The sequence below is a fragment of the Clinocottus analis genome, unplaced genomic scaffold (genome assembly GCF_023055335.1).
Source record: "Clinocottus analis isolate CAN_PGR_092001 unplaced genomic scaffold, fCliAna1.0.p SCAF_17, whole genome shotgun sequence".
Taxonomy (NCBI): domain Eukaryota; kingdom Metazoa; phylum Chordata; class Actinopteri; order Perciformes; family Cottidae; genus Clinocottus; species Clinocottus analis.
In genome coordinates, this window is record NW_027175898.1 from 14,984,169 (window position 1) to 15,005,339 (window position 21,171).

At 43.6% G+C, this 21,171-nt stretch overlaps 2 protein-coding genes and 1 non-coding gene across 5 annotated transcripts; 1 reads left to right on the top strand and 2 right to left on the bottom strand.

Annotated features, from left to right (window-relative positions):
- Nucleotides 1–118: 118 nt before the first annotated feature.
- On the bottom strand, nucleotides 119–6,061 carry mapre3a (microtubule-associated protein, RP/EB family, member 3a). Of its 2 annotated transcripts, none has more exons than XM_068580723.1 (7): nucleotides 5,932–6,061; nucleotides 3,994–4,121; nucleotides 3,752–3,897; nucleotides 3,496–3,652; nucleotides 2,354–2,496; nucleotides 1,984–2,136; nucleotides 119–1,600 (listed from the first exon to the last, which is right to left on the bottom strand). In XM_068580723.1, exons 2-7 carry the CDS (start codon nucleotides 4,112–4,114, stop codon nucleotides 1,532–1,534), a joined length of 789 nt encoding a protein of 262 aa, XP_068436824.1. In that variant the 5' UTR covers nucleotides 4,115–4,121; nucleotides 5,932–6,061; the 3' UTR covers nucleotides 119–1,531. The 2 variants fall into 2 exon arrangements, with proteins under 2 accessions (XP_068436824.1, XP_068436823.1); XM_068580722.1 differs by having other exon boundaries at nucleotides 3,460–3,652.
- Nucleotides 6,062–7,145: 1,084 nt separating this feature from the next.
- Nucleotides 7,146–19,582, bottom strand: dpysl5a (dihydropyrimidinase like 5a). 2 transcript variants are annotated; one of them, XM_068580299.1, is made up of 13 exons: nucleotides 19,383–19,582; nucleotides 16,827–17,097; nucleotides 14,440–14,598; nucleotides 13,748–13,927; nucleotides 13,572–13,640; nucleotides 13,406–13,450; nucleotides 13,219–13,294; nucleotides 12,457–12,613; nucleotides 12,191–12,332; nucleotides 11,554–11,696; nucleotides 11,192–11,399; nucleotides 9,816–9,984; nucleotides 7,146–8,813 (listed from the first exon to the last, which is right to left on the bottom strand). In XM_068580299.1, the coding sequence occupies exons 2-13, from the start codon at nucleotides 17,085–17,087 to the stop codon at nucleotides 8,728–8,730; spliced, it is 1,695 nt and encodes a 564-aa protein (XP_068436400.1). In that variant the 5' UTR covers nucleotides 17,088–17,097; nucleotides 19,383–19,582; the 3' UTR covers nucleotides 7,146–8,727. The 2 variants fall into 2 exon arrangements, with proteins under 2 accessions (XP_068436400.1, XP_068436399.1); XM_068580298.1 differs by lacking the exon at nucleotides 19,383–19,582 and adding an exon at nucleotides 17,274–17,358.
- trnaw-cca (transfer RNA tryptophan (anticodon CCA)) lies at nucleotides 10,268–10,339 on the top strand. The gene has a single exon. It is a non-coding gene; the product is annotated as a tRNA-Trp (tRNA).
- Nucleotides 19,583–21,171: the final 1,589 nt, after the last annotated feature.

Genomic DNA, 21,171 nt, shown 5'->3' on the forward strand with positions numbered 1-21,171 from the left:
CATAGACATATAAAGTTAGCTAACCCTTTCCTTTGTAGGGTTTCATGAAGTGAGTATGTGGCCGATGTGAGCTTGCATTACAAATCCATGCTTATTGAAATAAAATAAACCAACACCATTTATTTCACAACCGTTTATTTATTCAAAACTCAAAAGATGAGCGTGTTCAGTCGATGTTTACATGGTCGATGAATGCAAGTTTCAGAGCAGACTTCAGCCAGTTTGCGAGTAAAAAAAAGCCGGGGAAGACCAAGGAGACTTCCTACGTTTAACTGACCGCTTATGATGACAAAGTCAAATAGTCAGTGATTTTCTTTCGACTGACTTTCTTCCAAACTACAACTCATATACCCTGGGCAACCCTTAACAGCAAATAAAAAGTCTAAACACAGAATGGTTAGCGGGAACAACATAACAAACCCTGTCGTGTGAAAAACAAAATGTATTAATTCAGTGTCAGGCTCCTTTTTTAAAATATTTTAGAATAAGACATTATTACTGCTACAATCTCTAATCATGTTGTCAGTCTGCAGGTGGCTTTCCACCTCTAAATTTCAAACTTCTGCATGTCGGCCTAAAAGATATATCGGCAATTAAACCGGGATCGTGCGACATCAGACAAAATCTCCACACAAAGTACATATACAAAATATCACTCATTCACAGTCAATGTGTAACATTCTCATGCTCAGATATGTTGCCGATCGCTAATGAATAACCACAGAGCACCGATCTTACGCCTTAAAGCGAGACAAAGAATTTCCTTCAGCGTTTCTACATGCCGTGAACCCGTCGTAAACAGAAAATAAAAAGCTTGACGCTAACTCGAGCGCAAACCACGACTGAAACAAACAAACAAACATGGCCTCCGCTTTCAATCCACCTTCAGTAGGTTTTTGCACCGATTTTTGCTACAGGAAGTTACTCTAAATTAAATATAAGTTAAATAAATAGGAAATTGTTATTAAAAAAAAGTCACTTTTGTTACAGTTTTAGTCGCTCTGGGAGTGTCCCGATGGCACGTTGGAGCAGCGCTCGACTAGAAGCGCCACGGCGCCCCAAAGTTAATCAAATAAATAACTCCATAACGAGCGAAGACGTCGTTCTCTCGGAGATCGCAACGTCGGCAATATTTACAGACTTAAAACTCACTGTTTGCCTTCAACAACCTCCGCCACACTGTTTTTTTTTTTCTTCTTTTTCTCCGTTGCTCATGCTGAAATAACTGGGATGTGTCGTACGTTACTGTTATTGTTACTGTTGTAAGTGGAGGCAGAGAGGGGGGGGGGGGGCAGCAGATGATGATGCAGACTAGTTGTGTATAGTGTGGAGACAGCCAGAGGGGCGGATGGGGGGAAGGTTTACGAACAGATATACATATGAGAAAGAAAAGAAACGGCGGAGGGAGGAGGGAGGGGAGGGATAATGGTGAGTATTTATAGAGCGCGTGCAGAAAAGAGTAGAAAATATATGAGGGCGAAAAAGGAGGATGAGAGGTTGGGGGAGGGGGGCGGGAGGGAGAATGAAGTGCTCAGTATTCATCCTGGTCCAGGTGAGCTTGTTCATCGAGCTCCTCGTCCTCCGGCGGTGCAAAGCCATCCTGAGGAACAGGGGGAAAGTTATTATTCATTGATTGAAGAGGACATTCAAACAGATAACCAATGTCCCTCTTTATAGATATTGGATTAATCGATGATCTAGTGATCATCCGATCCTTATTCTCTAGGATTTATGGAAAATAATGTTTGTTTAAGGCGTCTGAACACAGAAATATTGAATAAATAATACTTTTTCTCTCTTCTTTTTTCTTTAAATCAACAATCTCATCTGAAGCCACATGAGCTGTTCAGTAACTTTATATCCAAAGGTTGCATTTTCTAAATTTAGGAACATGGAGCTGACTCTCTAGTAACTGAGTGAAGCACATGCAGATGGAGATGCTGCAGTGCAGCCGGGCCTGTGACGCTGACGAAGGACCGATACCTCTGTCGCGTAGAGAATGTTGATTATACTGCTGAGGACGGTGTTGTTTTCACTCTCGTGCTCCTGGCAGATCAGCTCGACGTCCCGTAGTTTGCTGAAGTAGAAGTCTCTCTCCTTCTCTAGTCCGTCCACGGTCAACTTCAACTCCATCAACTTAGAAAAGGAACATTTAAACGTCAGGAATATGAAGTTTGTGAACACACACAAAGGCGAGAGGCTATTTTCACTGGAGACATTTAAGTGTAGCTATCATTCACACATGCTTTTACTACGATATTATCTTTGTGATGGCGTGTGAACCCTTCGGCGTGACACTGAACAGTTGTCAGATTGATGACGTGCGGTGTGAGAGCACTCTTTGTTTGTCTACCTGTTGATTTAGCTCCATGATCTCAGCGTCGCTGCCTCCGTTTCTGGACAAAGACGGATTCTTCCTCATCGCCGGCGTGTTGTGTTGGACCCGCTGTGGTGTCGGCATGTTTTTGGGAACTGTTGGAGACGTCCTCTGTGGTCCTGGAAGGAGTCGCATGATGATAATGATGATCAGAGATGTGAATCATTTGAGTTGAGATGCATTTGCTGCGTTTATGTTGGCGCTGTAGCAACTTTAGCGATGGATATAGCACATTATAGAGAGCTGATGTCATCAGCTTTTAGCATAATGTTGTGCCTATGATATGCCATTTTTTTGTGAAAGGATTTCAAATTCCTTTAACAACACAACTGATTTTTAAAAGAGACAAATTTTGATTGCCGGATTTAGAAAAAAAGCCAAATTCGGAATAAAAAATGGTTGAATGCCAGACTTATTTGGGTCAAAATCTGGAAAAAAGTGCTTCAGCAGAGGCGTTAAACTCAAAACATGCCAACACGCATTATCACAGTTTTGAAACTGTTAAAAAAAAAAAAAGTACAACCACACTGCTCACCTGTGACAAAGTCACAAAGCAGGCTCACGGCACACATCGAGATTGTTCGCCGTGATTTTACAAGCGGAAAAAAAAAGCTTTCACAGAGACATAGCAAGGCTGCTCAGGCAACTCCTGTTAGTAAGAATGAGGCTGGAGTTTCTCGGGTTTTACACGCCCGGCTGTCCGAGAGAGAGAGATGGAGCTGCGCCGGCGTTGCATCGACAGATTTCTGACGGTTCTTCCCGGCACCGCTGAACGATGATCAATTAGAATTAGATGGCCGTTTTTTTTGCATGTGGTGTTTTTTGCCCGCCAGTGACCTCGGGTCGCACCTTCCTCGCTCGTGTCATGTTGCTTTGTGAATGCCGAGTTGCGGAGAGGGGCGGGAGGAGGGGGGGGAGGATGGATCTGGGAGGAACACAGCGGGTTCAGTCTGTGAGGTCGTGCTGCTCACACCACTTTGCTTTGCAGGGAGCGCTTTTTTTTTTTGAGCCATCCCCAAAAAAAAAAAAAAAAGCTCAGCTCAGCAAGACCGTGCAGCAGAGGCGAAAACTGTTTGGTTTACCTGTGTTTCTCTTTGGTTTGTGGATAAAGTGATCACCTGGGTTGGGGGCGGGGGCCACGTCCTGCCCCTGTCTGGATAGTAAAGGGTCGTACTCCTTCCCGTCGTAGTTGGCGTCGAAGAACTTCTTGAACCACTGCACGAATTCAAAGTTGTCCTGGAACTTCCCTTTTACCAGCTTTTCTACGGGAATTATCTGGAGGACGGGAAACAGGAAACGCATCAACGACCCACTTTTTAATGCTGCTTCCACATCTTAAAGGTGAGTAAAAGTGTGTAAAAGAAGTATTCTGACTTTGTCAATGCTCATCCTTTTAAAAGCTGCCTGAAGGAGTTTGAAGTTGTGTATGGATTCATGCTCCAGCTTGGCTTGAAATTTGACCTTCTTCAGAAGGATGCAGCCGGGAAACAACATGTCCATGAACTGGCAATATGTGGCTCCTGGAAGAAGAAGACACAAAGAAAACACACAAAGACACGACAATTTAGTTTCTTTTTTTCTGTCGTCTGGTGTGCGTTTGAACTCTCTGGGCTTACCTGAGCAGAGCTGTTCAATCTTAGTGTAGGTGAGCTGCAAAGAATCGTTGACCCACGCCAGCATGTCATGTCGGCTGAGGTTGTCAATGGACACCGATGTGGCGTACACATTCACTGCCATCCCAAACCTGGAACGCACAACGGGGAAAGTGAGATTACTTCATCTGTTTTTGATGAAGCACAGAATGTAAATAGGTTGACGCTGGTTGTTCTTATCACATCCATCTTTCCACGAAGTCCCACCCTCATCCCAGACTCATTTAGGGCTGCAATTAACAAACGTGTTTTATTTTTTAGATTAATTTGCCGATTTATTGACCAAATGTCACGACGTGCAGAGAGCTGCTGACTCTGGAAGTTTCCTACATGTCGTCAGCGACTTGTTTTGTCTGATCAAAGGGTCCAAAACCCAGAAATCATTGATTTTCTATCAAGTGAGACGCAGAAAAACAACAGATCCTCACCAAGAGAAACGCATTGGGATGTTTACTTTCCCAAACCACTTAATAATATAATAATAATTATTGATTTATTGACGAAACTGACCCACTTCTTGATGTAATCGTCCTAGATTTGCGATGTCGGCTGCATAAGATCTTAATATATCTATATCAACTTTCCCACATATCATGCAATGCCATCATGTTCCCAACTGCAACCCAAGCTCTTTTTTTAAATCTTATTTTTTAAAGGGTTCAAACATTTGTTTTCCATTATGTCCCAAGGTTCTGAGTGGTAGTTGTATTCTTGTCCTCTATGATTACAGGTCTCGGGTTTGTCCAGAACCCTCTGGTGGACCCGGCCTGACTTTGGAGGCCAACGCACTTGATTTCTGACCGTAAACAGCATCTTTACTTTCAGATTTAATCTACAGACGTGTTGAGAGCATAATCCTTCCCAGATTAAACAGAAATACCCTGATGTTTGTGAGCAGCTTTGCACATCTGGCAGCTGCAGCCTTCTCTGTGCTCACTTTGCCTCCCCTCCCTCACCCCCTTGCAAAAAACTGGTGGTGTCAAAATATGGCCTGCAACACCTTGACGTCCCCTGCAGTCCACATGCAACACACGCACGTCTATAAAGCATCAATGCACGTGTGAAATGTTGCTTCAAAGTGTCCCGGTGTCTGCAGGTCACCGCCTGATAGATATCACAGCACTTCTGCGCATTTTACACGTCATATATATATATATATTTAAAAAAAACAAGTGGATCTGCTTTTCTCGCAGCGTAAGCAGATATTTGTGGCGATATAACAATGATAATATTGTGAATGCACGCGCTCTCGGCGGGCGTGCAGCAGTCTCTCGTGGGGCTCGGCTAGCTTACAATGGCATGATAATAAACCACATAGCACCAAACAATGAGACCATTTATCGGACGAAAAACCTCCAATGCGGGTTCAGCCACATGAACGCGCCTCGCAGCGCGTGTAATCACGGATACATTATGGATTATTGTACCGCGTGGGAAAAAAAAGGGGAGTCAAATCTATTCGGGGCCTTCGAGAAAGATCCAAATAATGACTGCAGCAAAAAAAAAAAAAAAAAAAAACCCGCTGTGAACAAACCCCCTCCACCCTAAGTGTAACAAAACAAATGGGCGAAGGGGGGGTGTGACAATTCAAGCTCGAGCTGAGAACAATAAATTTTGCTGGGTGCAGAAAAAAAAAAAAAAAAAAAGAGGAAAAAACCCGCAACGCTGGTGCTGCTCTCCAAGCGGCCCCCTCTACAGGCCTCCCGGATAACTCCGGACTGTCAGTGCACGGGAAATAGCCTCACTGCGTGGGAATAAAGCACGAGCTCTCCCCCCGTTAACACCCACCTCCACGCAAACCCGTTGCCACGCGCGCACACACACACACACACACATGGAGGCGGGCGGCGGCGGGGGGGGGGCAAAACAAAGCTCGCGCGAGGCAGTGGGGTCGGTACTCACTGTATTCAGGAGCGTCTGTGTTGGTATCGCGCTGCCAGCGGTCCTTATGTCGATGCCCGTCGCTGTCGTCGGTGTCAGACCCTGCGCGGCGCACTGCTTGGTAACGGGCCGCCCTGTCTGGGGCTGCAACAATCCGGCTGCCACTGCGCATGCGCACGACTCCACGCTGTTTTAAAAAAAAAGGGGGTTCATTATAAATAGGACTTTGGCCCGTTCCGGCGAGGAGACACATGATGCGTCCGGGTGGGCCTGCTGGTGGTGACTGAGGGGTTTTTTTTCAAACTGAGGCCAGCAGGCTGCACATAAATGAGTTATATCCTGCTGGATTGAAGCAAAAATGTTGTGTGAGGAAGTGTTTAGTTCCTCGATTGAAGTAAAAGGGCCTATGCAACCGTGAGGACTATAAGTAAGAATACTTTTTCATGATTAATTCATCCTTAGGTTCACTCGTGTGCAGAGCACATGCAATATTTACTTACACACGTCATTCAAAACAGAGAACACATGGCTCCTTATTCATCATACTGCACTTTTACTGGATTTTTGTTGATGCCGCTGATGTTTTGCTCACTCTTCGGCTGTGTTTGACCTTTATTTACCTTTATAAAAGTACAATAACAAAACCAATGATGTATAATACTTCATCGGTTATGTTATTGTACTTTGTGCTTCATATTTATTAACTTTAACTCATTTATGCCTTATTTATTCCTTGTAAACGTGTGAAGTGTTTTATTACAAAGCATCATTTCATTGTGCATGCAGGATGACAAAACAGTTATTGATCGATGTCATAAATGTCATAAAATGGTAAAGATCCATCAAAACAAATGTATTGAACCCTAAAAGGACATTTTCAGATGCCTAATGTTCATCCGACAGTACACAACCCAAGATAGTTTATAGGTTTATAATGACATAAAACAGAAGAATGCAGAAAATCCTCATATCTGAGTTTTGAAAGAATGAATCTACTATCAAAATAGTTTAGATGATTTCTCTGTTGAACTAATCGATTAACTTGAACATTGTAAAAATAGTCTCATCACAAGTAAAAGCTTGCAGGTTTAGATGTAACTTAGTATATCTGTTAAAGGAATGTAGTGAACTAAAAAGTACAATATTTCATCCTGAAATGTGGTAAAGTAGAAGTATAAAGTACATAACTGTTCTCACTTCCCCCCACAGGTCATGTAATCAGACACAGTATTGCGTTTGGAGATTTCATTGTGGTTTATTTGCACTCAAATCATGTGATAAAGAGCTGCAAGAAGAAAACAAGGGATAAAGGAAGTCAATGTGACGACACATTGTTCAGCACCAGTGGACATTTGGGAGGAGGAAGACGCAACGAGACGCACTGGAGCTTCTAGAAGTGAAATTGGTCCCCGAAAAAAAAAAAAAAACTCAACCAAACAATGATGTGGGACTTGTACTGTCACGTAATGGTCTTCTGAACATAACTTGAGTCTGAACATGTTAAAAAATCTTGTGTGCATTGACAAAAAAAACACGACAAAATCAATGACTAAGACAAGTATTCACAAGGAAAATGATGGAGCTAAAAACAAACAATAGAAAATACAGTAGTAGTAGTATCAGTGCTTTTCTCTAGCAAGCATGCCCTCCTGTTATGATGCTTTCACAGAGCTTTTTACAGTGTGAAGGCATTCGATCCCCTCATGAAATGGCATTAATCGACTGTTGAACGCTTGCAGAGGATCATTTCACCTTCTCCAAATTGCTTGTGTGTTAAGCATGTTGTGTGAGACTTGTGTGTTTGTGGGTGTCAGTGTTCTCAGGTGAGAAAAAGGCAGTTTGGGTGAGACTTTTTGCTCTCTGTGGAAAAAAAACTAAACTGGATATGATCAGAAAGAATGCCCCGATTACAGTATTATGGTTGTAGCTATGCGACCATGCACAGCACACACAGCGTAGGTTCATTCACATTTTGGTGGGCGTGGAACAGAAGTCTATTCTGCTGCAAGGCTGTAAACATGATCGGAAAAATGCTAATCTGACAACGACGAGCAACCGGAAACAAAAGTCCTCGTTCTCACTCAGGAGACGATTCTAACACGGGAGCGTCGACGGGAAACAGCACACAATATAAATAATAAATAATCAAACGTATACAAAAGGTTAGCTTGCGATATGATATTTTTCATCATCGGATTTTTTTTTTATTTTTATAACTGACATATTTAATGTCACGCCCCCGCACCCTGCGAATAACTCATCACATTCCTTTCTCCATGGCTCGCGTTTAAAAAGACATTTGTGATATTTGTGACATTAAATCATGTAAAAAGGCATCTAAATAGTACATGATACAAGTGCAAAATTGTATTTTACAGTGAGGTAACACAATCGCATCATAAAAACCACGACTCACCTTCCTAATCCTAAAAACAGTAAGATCAGTAAGAATGTTCCTCCTAACGTGACCCAACAGCCAAAGTAGTTCATTGGCCAGCCATCTTTTATTTGCTGCTTATATTTGGGTTAACATTTGACCGAAATCCTGGTGGCTATACCCACTTAGCAATAGTTTCCCTTGATACATACGCCCATGTTATTACAGCAAATGTTATACAGTTTTAACGTCTTACACTCCTACGTAACTGTGCCGAGTTCAAAATAAAAACATGACTCCATAAACCCACACAACGTATTCTAGGCTTCCAGGAAGAAAAGAAAAACAGGTCGTCTTGCTCGGCCATATGTTTCCCTTCGGGGGCGGGGTGGGGTGTCGATCTGTCGATCTTCTGCTTCACAAGAGCGCCGTCTGATTGGTTACCAGATCCCGCTGGATCTCCCTCCGGGAGGAGCGAGGATCCTGGCCGAGGATCTCTTTGGGATCTTGTCATCGATCTGGGCACCTGCACGCCAACGTGTGCACGAGGTCAAACAGTGAAACACAAGGAACCGCTGGGTCCTGTAGTCGTATTTATGAGCAGCTCAATCACATTTTTCTTCTAAAGGGCTCCCTACAAGCAGCTCATGTTGAGTTTCAGGCGGATTCAAGCAACGGCGTGTACTTCAAAAGATACTTTTTAAATGCTGCTCAAAGCGTGTATGAATACTGGCAAGCTTTTGGGTGTAGAGAAACAAATGTACGGTATATAATCCGGCTTTTTAGTTGCTTGAAGAATGGTTGTACACTGCAAAATAAATCCCAAGGCAACAACAAATTGTACATTTGATGCCTGATATATTAGTAAGGATTCCTCATTGGCTTACCTACATGTGTACTTCCATAAACACTTTAAAGTATATGCCAGTCCCCATCTCTTCCCTTATTTCCTATCTATTTTCTCATCATGAATCCAGCTGTTTATGCTTTTAATTCGGGTGTTCAATCAATCTGCTTGTGATTTGTTATCTTTGTTTTCTTATACAACAGCTGTGGACGTGGGTGGGAGAGGGCGAGCAAGCTGTCTGCATCTGTGTATACGCAGTGTATGTTATTATGTTACGTAAGGCTGTTTTCATCCGTATGTGTTTTATAATTATCTATTGAATCGCTCTCAGAAATGTAAGTACATTTCAATACATTCAAATGTGTTGTCAGCTCTTTACTGTCAAATCAATCGAATTTAGACATAAAAATACTAAAGCCTTGGACATCTTGGTTTCGCTAAAGCAATAAAAGCCCTTAAAGGGTTTTGAACTACGGCGCCCTCGTGAGGCCAGGTAGTGCACGTTTTAAAAATTGCAAATGAATTGACAAAATACAGCATTTCTCTCTCCAAGTTTCACCAAAAACTCCATTAACCAGTGGATGAAAGAAAGCAGATCTAAGAACTACTCCCTCTTTTTTTTAATGTCACCATGTGAAAGAGAATGAAATAGAAATGTCCACTGATATCTGACTGACTCACCAGACAGGCTGAAGCTGGACTCCTGGAGGTCCCTCAGTCCTCCGTGCCGGGTGCACGGGCGCGTCGGAGTCTCCAGATCTGAAACCCCCAATTCCCTCTTTCCTAAGTTGAGCACCGCTGAGACTTCCCCTGTGTAGGGCTCCCGCTCGACAGCCTTCACAGCCTGGCACTGGGAGGTCAACACACATGGACATGTATATATATTACAATTACAAATGAATACACATTCATGAACACTAAAACAGCTGAATTTAAACGATTCCATGGTAAAAAAAAAAGGTTTTGAAGTAGCAGAAGTACGCCAGCAGCTGAACAGAGTACTGGAAACTCTTTTGACAAACAAAGATAGCAACTTTGTTGCCCTCCAGCCAGACTGTAAAACTCAATGTCAACAATGAGGCGCTTTGTGCGACTGAGCCTACAGCTTTTCTCCACAACAACTTTTTATCACTGACTCTGTGGCGCAACGGTAGCGCGTCTGACTCCAGATCAGAAGGTTGCGTGTTCAAATCACGTCAGGGTCAAATTTTTATCTTTAATCGCCAAATAAAAAATACAATCGTTGCACGATATTTGAACCAAGATGGGGGACGCAGTCTGCAAAGCAAAAGGTCCAGTTTCCTTTGTTGGACGGACGCGTTGTGCTTTGTGGACTTCTCCTTCAGGCTCATCGAAGTCTATTTATATATACTGACAATTAGAGCGAATGGAGGAGGGCGGAGGAGAGAAGGAGGCGTATGAAGGAGGAGCGAGGGAGGAAGGAATAGAAAATATGAGAGGGTAACAAAAACGAAGGCAATGAAATGAATGAATAGAAGCAGAAAGTCAGAAGGATGGAGAGAAGGAAATAAGGGAGTAAGAAAGAAGGAAACGTGAAAGGAGGAAGGAAGGCAGGAGAGAAAGAAAGGATAAAAAAGAGATAGCAGGGAAAAAGAAAATAAATGGAACCTAAGAGGAAAGGAAGGAAAAAGGTAAAGAAATAGATGAGGGAGAAGTAAAGAAGGAAATGAAGAAGGAAGAAAGGAAGGAAAGAAGGAAGGCAGGAGAGAAAGAAGGAGGGTAAGGGGGGGAAGAAAATTAAAGGAATACGGGAACAGAAAACAGGAAAGAAAAGAAGGAAAGAACTTAATGAGGGAGAAGCAAATAAGGAAATGAAGAAGGAACAAAGGAAAGAAGGAAGGAAGGAAGACAGGAGAGAAAGAAAGGAGCGATAGAAGGAGGATAAAGAGGGGGAATGACAGAAAATACGGTAACATAAGAGGTAAGAAATGAAGGAAAGGAAGGAAAAAGGTAAAGAAATAAATGAGGGAGAAGCAAAGAAGGAAACGAAGAAGGAACAAAGGAAGGAAAGAAGTGAAGACACTCCTGTCGGATACCTTCTCCCTCTGAACCATCTTCTTGTAGAGGTAATCTGGGAATGTCCTCAGGGGGCAGAACTTCCCAGAGCCCTCGGCACAGGCGAAGATGCCGTTCTCATAGACCAGACGGCCGCGGCTGATGGTGACCAGGGGCACGCCGTGACAGCGCAGACCTTCGTACAGGTTCACGTCGCCTCCCTGCACCTGGTTGTTTACAGAAATGGTCCTGCAGAAGAAGAGATGGGAAGGGGAGGAAAAAAAACATGAAGTCGACCCAGTTAAAGCCGGCAAAAAAGCTAATCGGCTTCGGGGGAATCGAGATGAAAGCTGCGGTGAGGCGCGCTGGTGGAGGAAAAGGGGGAAGGGATGGAGCTTCATACTTGGATCCCTCGGGGTCCCAGACCACCACGTCAGCATCTGCTCCCGGGATGATCCTCCCCTTCCGGGGGTACAGGTTGTAGATCTTGGCCGCGTTTGAGCTCGTCACCGCAACGAAGCGATTCTCATCCATCTTCCCTCCGATCTGCGCATTGGAACAAAGACACGATTCATAAAAGAAGATAAGATTAGATAATCCTTTATTAGTCCCGCAGTGGGGAAATTGCAGGGTGACAGCAGCAGATAAAGTGCCCACAAGTAATGTAAATAAACAGTAAAAAAAGGGAATAAAAACAGTAAAGAATCCACAATATCAACATTATATATACAGACAGAGTGTAATGTATACAAAATGTATTTATATTGCACCAGTTGACGTGTTTTTGTGTTCAGCTCAGCTTGTTGTGCAGCCTGACAGCAGCAGGAAGGAAGGATTTGCGTTACCTCTCCCTCACATTTATGCTTGTAACCTTAAAAAAAAACAACTTCCCACATCACAACATCTTCCTGAAACAACTGATGCACCAGCTGCAGATGTTTTTTGCGCCTCTACCATCTGTGTTTTATTTATTTTTGAAGTTAAAGGAGGTTTGAGGAGCTTCTCTGGCGGCCATACAGGAACAAAAGAGCCACACATACCACTCCCTTCTCCCAGATGACGCTCATGCGATCCTGGATGCCAGGGAGCCCGTGGGGGATCTTGGTGAAGTCGTCCTTGCCCATGGCTCTCTGCTTGATGGTGAAGGGACGGTGGTCGGACCCCACGACGTTCAGAGTGTCGCTGCAGCCGGAAGAGAAAAGGGGATGGAAAGGTTTACCGCGTGTTACCGCGAGCGCCACCGCCACCGCGCCGCCGATACATTTCAGATGTGCGGGTGTGATCGTGTGTTTTGACCCTCGCTCACTTCCCCAGCAGGCTCATCAGGTAGTTGGGAGTGTTGGGGTCCAGGCGGAGAGGGGGCACGGTCACGTGGGCGGCGGCGTGGGCCCAGTCCTGATGGTAGTACTGCATGCCGTTCAGCACGGCGTGGGCCGTGGTGGTTTCCCCGTGGACCACTTTACCTGCGGGGAGACAGTACAGTACGGATGAACACTGGATTCAATGGAAAGGGGCAGAGATTACAGGATGAAGCAAGCAAAGCAGGACTTGTTTCAGACTAAAACATACAAGTGACTATTTAAAAAAATTAGTATAATTTTAAATGAATCAGAGAAATTGGAAAGCAGAGAAAATAATCTAAGAAAAAAGATGAAAGTTGATGGGTTGGGAGTTATTTACATAAGAGTTTAGGCAGCGTAGTCCCTTTGGTATTGAACACAATAAATGTTCACACTAAGGGAAGTGTTTACCTGCAATAATAAAGGTTTTCAGGAAGTAGAGTTAACTTTTATACATATCTAGAGAGATAAATGAATACTAAAATGCAGTATTCTTGACATATACTGTTCCACTTCCTCCAAAAAAGTATGAATATGTGGACATGGTCCACTGGTGCAGTGCATGAAGAATCTTCCATCAATCCCTTCAGGTGAGTGAGTTTAAAGGAGTTTCCTTTTTGCATAATTGCGAAAAATCACAGTTTCAAAAGTGAATTTCCTGTAACGTAATACAAGTTATTATTTCTTTGATTCATATTCCTTGCTTCCCAACAGATAACAGGCCTCACCCTGCATCTTGGCTGTAGCGACTACGTCTCCTGCAGACATGCTGGAGACGTTGACCAGGTAGATCGGGCAGTGGGCCTAACAGAAAACACACACACACATTCACAGCATGTAATAAACACAGTAAGATAACCAAATCGTGTCTTTTCACATATCTATGCTTCTTCTTCTTCATTCGATCTCGCTCACCCTGTTTGCGATGGTGATGGCCCTGTGGGTCGCCTCCGCTTCCAACTGCACAGAGACACAGCGACACAGTGAGACGCTACGCTGGAGACTGGATTCATTCATCACATAAATAATAAGAATACTCGTGACAAGAGGCTGGATATAGGTAAAGTAAAGAGTGTAATACCTCCTCAGGCCTGCTGATTTCAATCCCCTCGGGCCCACTGATGCCCAGGTCCAGTGTTTCTTTTGCCCCCTGGGAAAACACAGGATATTCCCATTAAGTATGCATACTTGTATGCATGTTGTGCACACTACAATATATACAATAAACAGGATGAGAGTGAAATGGTTGCCCCTGACCTCGGCCACCAGCTCCCCGTTTTCGGCGTGAACTCTGGCGATCGCTCCGATGTCCTTGCAGTGCTGCAGGGCCTGGAAGAGCTCGCCGTCCCTCAGCATGAACATGTCCTTATAGGCCATGAACATCTGGAAGGAATTCACGCCGTCCTCCCTCACCAGCTTCTCCATCTCAGCTCGCACCTGCGGGGAAAGTGCAAAAAAAAAAGTGGAAGTGAGCTCCAGCGAAGAAGCACGAATCCTTGCGCAGAGAAGAATCCGGATCATCTGCTTTGTGTTCTTGTTGTTATTTGGTGGCATATTTATTGTATTATTGAGGATAAGAACAGTTTAAAATATCTATTGTGATGCAAACATCCGGGTTTTAAACCAAACGGCACCACTTTTTAACAACCACACAGTCAGAAAGTCATCGCAGAAAAAGAAGAGAAATTAACCAGAATGAAACTCGGCCACAACTAGGACCAAACCTGCAAAAAAAACACTCTTGTTTAGCTCTTCATCACACTCATCTGCATGGATGAAATGAATATGTAAACATCTGATCACTGCAGACCAAAAAAAAGCATTCTGGGAATTGTAGGAAGTCACTAACAAAGCTACAGCAGAAGAAAGAACTAAACTTTTTTGCCATAGAAAAGAAATAATCCTGAAAAAAAGGATCACGTGGGGCGGCCGGCACAGTGTCGTAGTACCTTGGGTCCCCACCACGTAACCCCCACGTGCAGCGCGTAGTCGCAGCAGGCTTTGGGGTCGGCCGAGCTGCGGCACTTCTCGTAGGCGTCCAGCAGAGACTCATTCTTCTCTGGCAGAATGTGTCCGAACACCATTGTTGTCCCTCCGGCCAGAGCCGCCTGGAAGGAAACGAAACGACAGCTCTCAAGTTTCCTAACTTAGATGAAGTAATTAAGCTGTTATTATTGTGTTGTATTGACTCCTTGCTGACATCTTGTGTGTCTGCCAGTCCAGCAGGAGTGTGTTACATACACATGACGAAGCTCTCCATCAGTCAGTGTGGCGATAACTTCCATGTCGTAAAAAAAACACACTTAATAACCTTTATTAGTCTTCACACATGTATTATACGACAGACATGGGTGTAAGCCGCAATTTTAATTTAGCAATTCAAAAGGAACTGAGGTTAAACGACCATTAAACCGAGGCATAAAGTAGAATATATTGATTTATTGAGCCCATAAATGCTGATGTGACTGTAATCTCTTGCTCCAACAATAAAACTAGAAGCCTTCATTGCCATTAATGCAGATTTTCTTTATGGTTGTTTGCAGATGATTGCTGAGGGGAATATAAATCCCTCAGTAGTTAAAACACAAGGATGCACTGCCCCTCACAGCATGTTGTGCAACGCAATAATATGATTTGTTTTTACGGTATCGGCACTTCTTGCTCATCACAAATTGAGATGTTTTAACCCCCCAACAAGTGGAGACAGAGTGTGTTTTGTGTACAAGCGCATGCTTCACCGAGCATCTGCCAGCTGACCCTAGAGAGTGGAGTGGTGTGTAGGTGGGAGGGGCCACAGGAGGGCGCGGGGAGGAGGGGGGGGTGGGGGGGGTGGGGGGGGCGTGCCTCTGGGAACCATTGTCTCCGAGCACAATGGAGCGAGTGAAAAGGCTTCGCAGCAGTCTTCTCGGCAGCCCCCCGATATCCATGGCAACAGATACTGATCTGCATTTGTCTCCGGACTTATTTTGGAGCGCGGTAGCAGCGGAGGGAGGGAGGAGGGAGCGAGGAAGGAGGGAGGAAGGAGGGAGGAGAATAGTGTCTGTCACGGGCGTCTACCGGCTCAGCTACTAGCACAAATGAAACCCGGCCTCCGTCGTCTCTCCCTCTCCATCACCTCAAAGTGCTCCGGAGTGATGAGTCATCATGGCGCCCTGAAGCAGAGCGGGGGTATCCCAGACCTCCATCGGGCCGCCATGATGACTTCATCCCACGCTTTCTGGCAGCCGGCAGCGCCAAATCATCTGCGTGTGATGCTGCTGCTGGAACACAGACTCTGCAACCTTCTGAAACTTGCTGAGAATAAATAAATACAACTATATCTGCCAAGTAGGGCAGTTTTATATCTCATAAATCTACTGATTGTTTTCTTGAATGATGCACGATCAACATTTATCATTTGTTCTTGAAGAGCGTTCATCTAGTTTGCACTTTAGCTCGCAGCTTTAGCTTCTTTGCTTTTTTTTTAAATACAAGTTTTTAAGAGATTATCTGGGTCCTGTTTGCTGTTGATCTGATTTTTGTGGTTACATATTGCAATTTTGCAGCAGGATTTGTGACATCTGGCTATTTGAGGATGAGTTCACAGATCTGAGTCTCAGGTGATTAGTCCAGCCGGCAGTCGAAAACTCAGAGATTGAAGATCTAAAAACCTGATAAATTTAGCTATTTTTGCTTTTGAAAAAGACTGAAACGATTGACAAGCAACTTTCCGTCCATTTACCAATAAATTAATCAACTCACAATCAATGGCTCGGCTGTAAAAACATGTCACTGATGAATAACTGACCATACTTTTAAGCAACGCAGTCGTTTTTATAATCATTTAAATAGGTTTTAACATGTTGTTTGTATTCTATCACTGTGCTTTAATGCTTCATATTTCATATCATCTTACTATCTTACTGCAGTTTTAGTGTTAATGTTCTAATTTTGTCATTTTACTTTGACAGCAAGTGGCTGTGTCCAAAATAATAACCAACATATTCGAGGCCAAAACATTAAGAGACTCGTCTCATCTCAACAAAACCAAACTAAGTAAGCTTCTTTAGTTTGGCTAAAATTAGCTTTCATTGATCTCCATCTGACATATTTTGGGATCATAAGCAGCACTAAAGAAAGCCAAGAGAGTCAAGCAGAATTTAGTACAAAAACTAGAAGAAGAAAACCTGAATCTCAACGTGCAGACACACACTTCTTATGTCATGCGTCCACTTAAAAACACACTGTGACATCAACTAGGACAATGCAAGTCGCCCTACTTCCAAACCCAAAACCCTCTTCTTCTTCTTCTTCTTCTTCTTCTTCTTCTTTCTTTCCGTTTCCAGCGGGACGTTACCTTGGTGCCGCTGTAGAAGTCGTCCGCCGTGGTGGCGTTCATGAAGCTCTCCTCCAGGTGGACGCTGGTGTCGATGCCCCCGGGGAGGACCAGTTTCCCCGAGGCGTCGATGACTTTGGCTCCGCCCGGGATCATCAGCTCCTTCCCCACCTGCGTGATGATGCCGTTCTCGATGTAGACGTCGGCCTCCTGGGTGCAGTCGTCGTTCACCACCTTGCCGCCCTTTATCAGGATCCGCGTCGTCGCTGAGCTGGAAGACATGGCTATGGGTCTGAGAGGAAGAAAAAGAGAGGAAAAGATGGATTAACCCTGTTGGTGTGTTGGTGTCTGGTTTTGGGAGCAGCTGCTAAAACTGTGGCACCCTGACTAAATCTAAAACAACTAAAACTCAAAAAGCACAAGAAAAAGTGACAGCTACAGTACTTTTTTCCTCTTTTTTCACAGTACCTCATCCTGAGGCAGTGCAGTAAGTCGAGGAGAGACGAGTACCAGCGGTGCTGCCCTGGGCTCAGACTGTCAGGCTGTGACTGACATCAGCTACACGACTGTGTCAGTCACGGCCCGAGAGCCGACGTCTCAGTGGACGGTGACGTAGCGCTGAACGGAGAGACGCTAGAGGCCAGATGTGGATCACAATAAGGCAGACGCGGGTCAATAAGGCCATTATTTTAAGAGGACTAAAGTGGCACGAAGCCACTTATGACGTCGTTCACTCAACGCAACACGAGACAGAAAGAATTGAAGAGGCTGAAAAATAGGAACGAAGAAAGTTCAAGTGGATCACTTTACTTTTTTTGGAAATTTGCCTCCCAACCACGGGATCTGTACCTTAAAAAAAAGAAGTTACATGATGAATATTAGGGTAGAAAATTGTAATAGAGTTACTACACAATGTATTTATTACTTTTCAGGACTGCTTTTTATGTTCTTGCGACATCACTACACTTGTACTTCTTCTGCAGTTTGAATTAAACTGCTCACGGTCATGAAGTGAAGACAAGAAGGCCACGTCTTTGATATTATTTCTGTAAATTTGTGAATTGTTTCTAATTATAAGGAGTTAAACTGATTGCAGTATTTGTGACTCCAGTAGATTCAAATAGTTTGTGGTCTAAAACATACTTTTAGACCACAAACAAAAGGAATAATTGATTCAGTGTGCAGAAATGTACTGAAACAGCACTCACGCTTTATGATTACATTTGCAGAATTGAATAAATAAGTCGATATTCATTAGGAAAATAGCAAAAAAATATGCTTTGTGTCTGCTCCAGGTCAGTATGTCTACACTTCTGTGTTCAGATACAATCAAAACCACAAAGGTTGCTCTACTCTATTGTGTCCCACTGATTATTACAACCCCACATTACAGGGAAAGTAATGAAAAATAAATCTCCTCGAAATAATTTGGTTAACTGGTTGTGATCATTAATCATCAAATATGATCTATTCAACAATAACAAAGAATCCATCTCCAGGATCTTCCTCCTCCCTTTTCTTTTACACTCTAATGATGTGATGGAGTGTGTGTGAGAAAGGGTGTGTGTGTGTGTGTGTGTGTGTGTGTGTGTGTGTGTGTGTGTGTGTGTGTGTGTGTGTGTGTGTGTGTGTGTGTGCCCATCCTGCGTGATTGCGTGCATGGGTGCGTGCGTATGAGGGTGCGGCAACTTTACTGCATGGACCCTCTTTACACATCCAGACCTGCTGGATGACAATGTGCAGGATGAGAGTGAGGATGTAAAACTCAGTCCTCCGACACCCGGAAGCAGCTACAGGCGATATAATAAAGTTATTACTGTTATATTTTCTACAGGGCGTATTGCCCAGTCAGCACCAAGGAAGTGTGTCAATAATAAAAACAGGTGAGCTTATGAGAGATGTTTTAAGACTTGCACAAAGATGGAATGAAACAACAACAATAAAAAAAAGCGCTTAATGATTTAATATATGCAGCAATATGAACTACATGTGTGTTTTGTGGTACTATAATCCAGCTACAGGCCCTGGTTATACATCTCTAACTGTCTGTATATGTATTTTGACTTCAATTAAATCTATTCATAAATCCCCCACTGCAAATCCAACGCGATTGCCGATAGTATTCCGGCATAAAGACATGATTTCACTGCAGACTGATGACACTTCCACTTGTGCGACTTGACACAAAGAAACCGGTCCCCATCCGGCGTGAATCGGCTGCTCGGTGTTCATAAAGCGACCTAGAAACCGGTCTGCCAGCCGTCTCAGTCCCTCCTCTCCCTCCTCCATGACGGAGGAAAGCTCTCTGTCTGTGGCCACACACACACACACATACACACACACACACTACGAAGGATCACACCTGCCAGGTTCAGAGGTGTAGTCCTACTTCAGGGTGTGTGTGTGTGTGTGTGTGGGTGTGTGTGTGTGTGGAGATCCTGAGGTGGCATGCACAGCGGCACCCAAACGTGTCTGTCCGTGGAGACAAAGTCTCCAGCTTCCAGGAGAGGATTTCTCCCCCCCGAGGCGCGACAGTTCACGAGTCCGAATAATAGCATCGATGCCGGGTGCACGTACCTCCGTCTCTGCTGGTGCTCCACTTCACTCGGCTCGCTGCTTATTTTTCTTCCAGGAACAGAATGCAACCCGATCCGTGGATGGCACTTCCCAAGGAGACACTCACTCACTCACACACTCGCACACACACGCTTTTACGCACACAGACACACACTTCACACGCGCACACACCAGATGGATGCCTTCCTGGCCGGTCCGGGACCAGCAGACCGCAGCATCATCCTCCCGTCAAGTCAGCAAGAAAAGTAGAAGTAAGACCTCCGGTTGTGGCTTTCAAAATAAAATACGAAAAAAAGTCACTAATTTGCACGTTACTACCAGTAGATATGTGCAAAATACATAAACTGCAAATATTAGATTAGGAAAAACCTTTGCACCTACTTCATACTATAAATACATTCATAATATCAAAGTCATGCTTTATACAAACAACATGGATCTGTTAATAAATACCTTAAATCTTACATTGGGTGACCAAGTAGACTACTAATATAATATGTAAGTGTCGTACATTTATTTTTGGAAGTGGTCATACATGAGCGTATGTAGAAATGTAGAATAAAGTGTTAAAAAACAAACAATTGAGAAGTGCAAACAGGCTCAGTATGTGTTTTGTTTATTTCACTTACACACGTTGAATTTTCCTAAATACGCTGTAAATATCTTCATCCAAGCTATTTTTATTTTATTTTAATTTTTGTATATCTTTTATCCCTGTTGTTTTATGTTTTATTTTGTGTCTGTAAACTTCTGCTACGTCTGACACATTTCCCTTTGGGTATAAATAAAGCACATATTCATTCATTCAAATGTTTAATGGCATCTCTTTACAAATATGTTCACATTGTATATCCGCTTATGAAATACAAATATTTCTGCGACTCGAGTTTCTTTCCTTTTCTTAATATATATTTCTTTTTACTTTTCTTTTTATCCATTGGATTTTGACAAGAAGCACATACTGGATCTCTCTCTCTCTCTCTCTCTCTTTCTCTCTCTCTCTCGACACAATTCTCTGCTTTTATTTTGTAGGGTAATCTCCATGCTTCCGGCGCCGGTCTCTGTCTGCGTGGTGAACTGGCTGCAGCCCGCAGCATCCAGCCGCGAGACGGCGTGACGCGCCAATCAGCGGCGCGGAGCGAAGGCTTGGTCGCTTAAGCCACCAATGACGTTGAGGTGGGGGCGTGTCCTCCGAGATGAGGCCGTACCACTGTCACAGGAAAAGGGGGGTGTGGCGTAAAGATAAGAGCAGAGTGAGGCTGCTTAATAGATTTTTTTTACGTGTCATCATCTTTGTAATGATGGATTCAATGTCTCTGAGCGTCAGTTGGATAAACTCACAGCTCACTGCTCTTACACGACCGTGTTTGTAACAGCTAGCAGCCGAAGAAGAAACATAACACCGATAAATAATATATTTATGAGCGTGTGGCATTAGGATGAAATGTGGGTGCAAGCACATAAACTGTGATCAGAAAGGTCGGATAGGAAAGGAACTGCAGGGCAACACCCTTATTTATTTAAAGGCCTGAAGACAAGAGCTCCGTATAGAAGCATAACAGATTAATATTAATTATGTTTATAATTCTCCAACATCCATAATATTTACAGGTGGAAGCCCATTTGTGTCACTTGATGAAAGGTTTTCCTTATCAAATGCAGGTTTTCTCACCATAATTCAGACTTTAATGTATAATATTAACAAGATGTTTTCTTATTTGTGTAGAAAAGAGCCATTCTTTATGTTATTAGTAATCTCTTTTCTGCTATGACAAGTCAAAATGTTGTA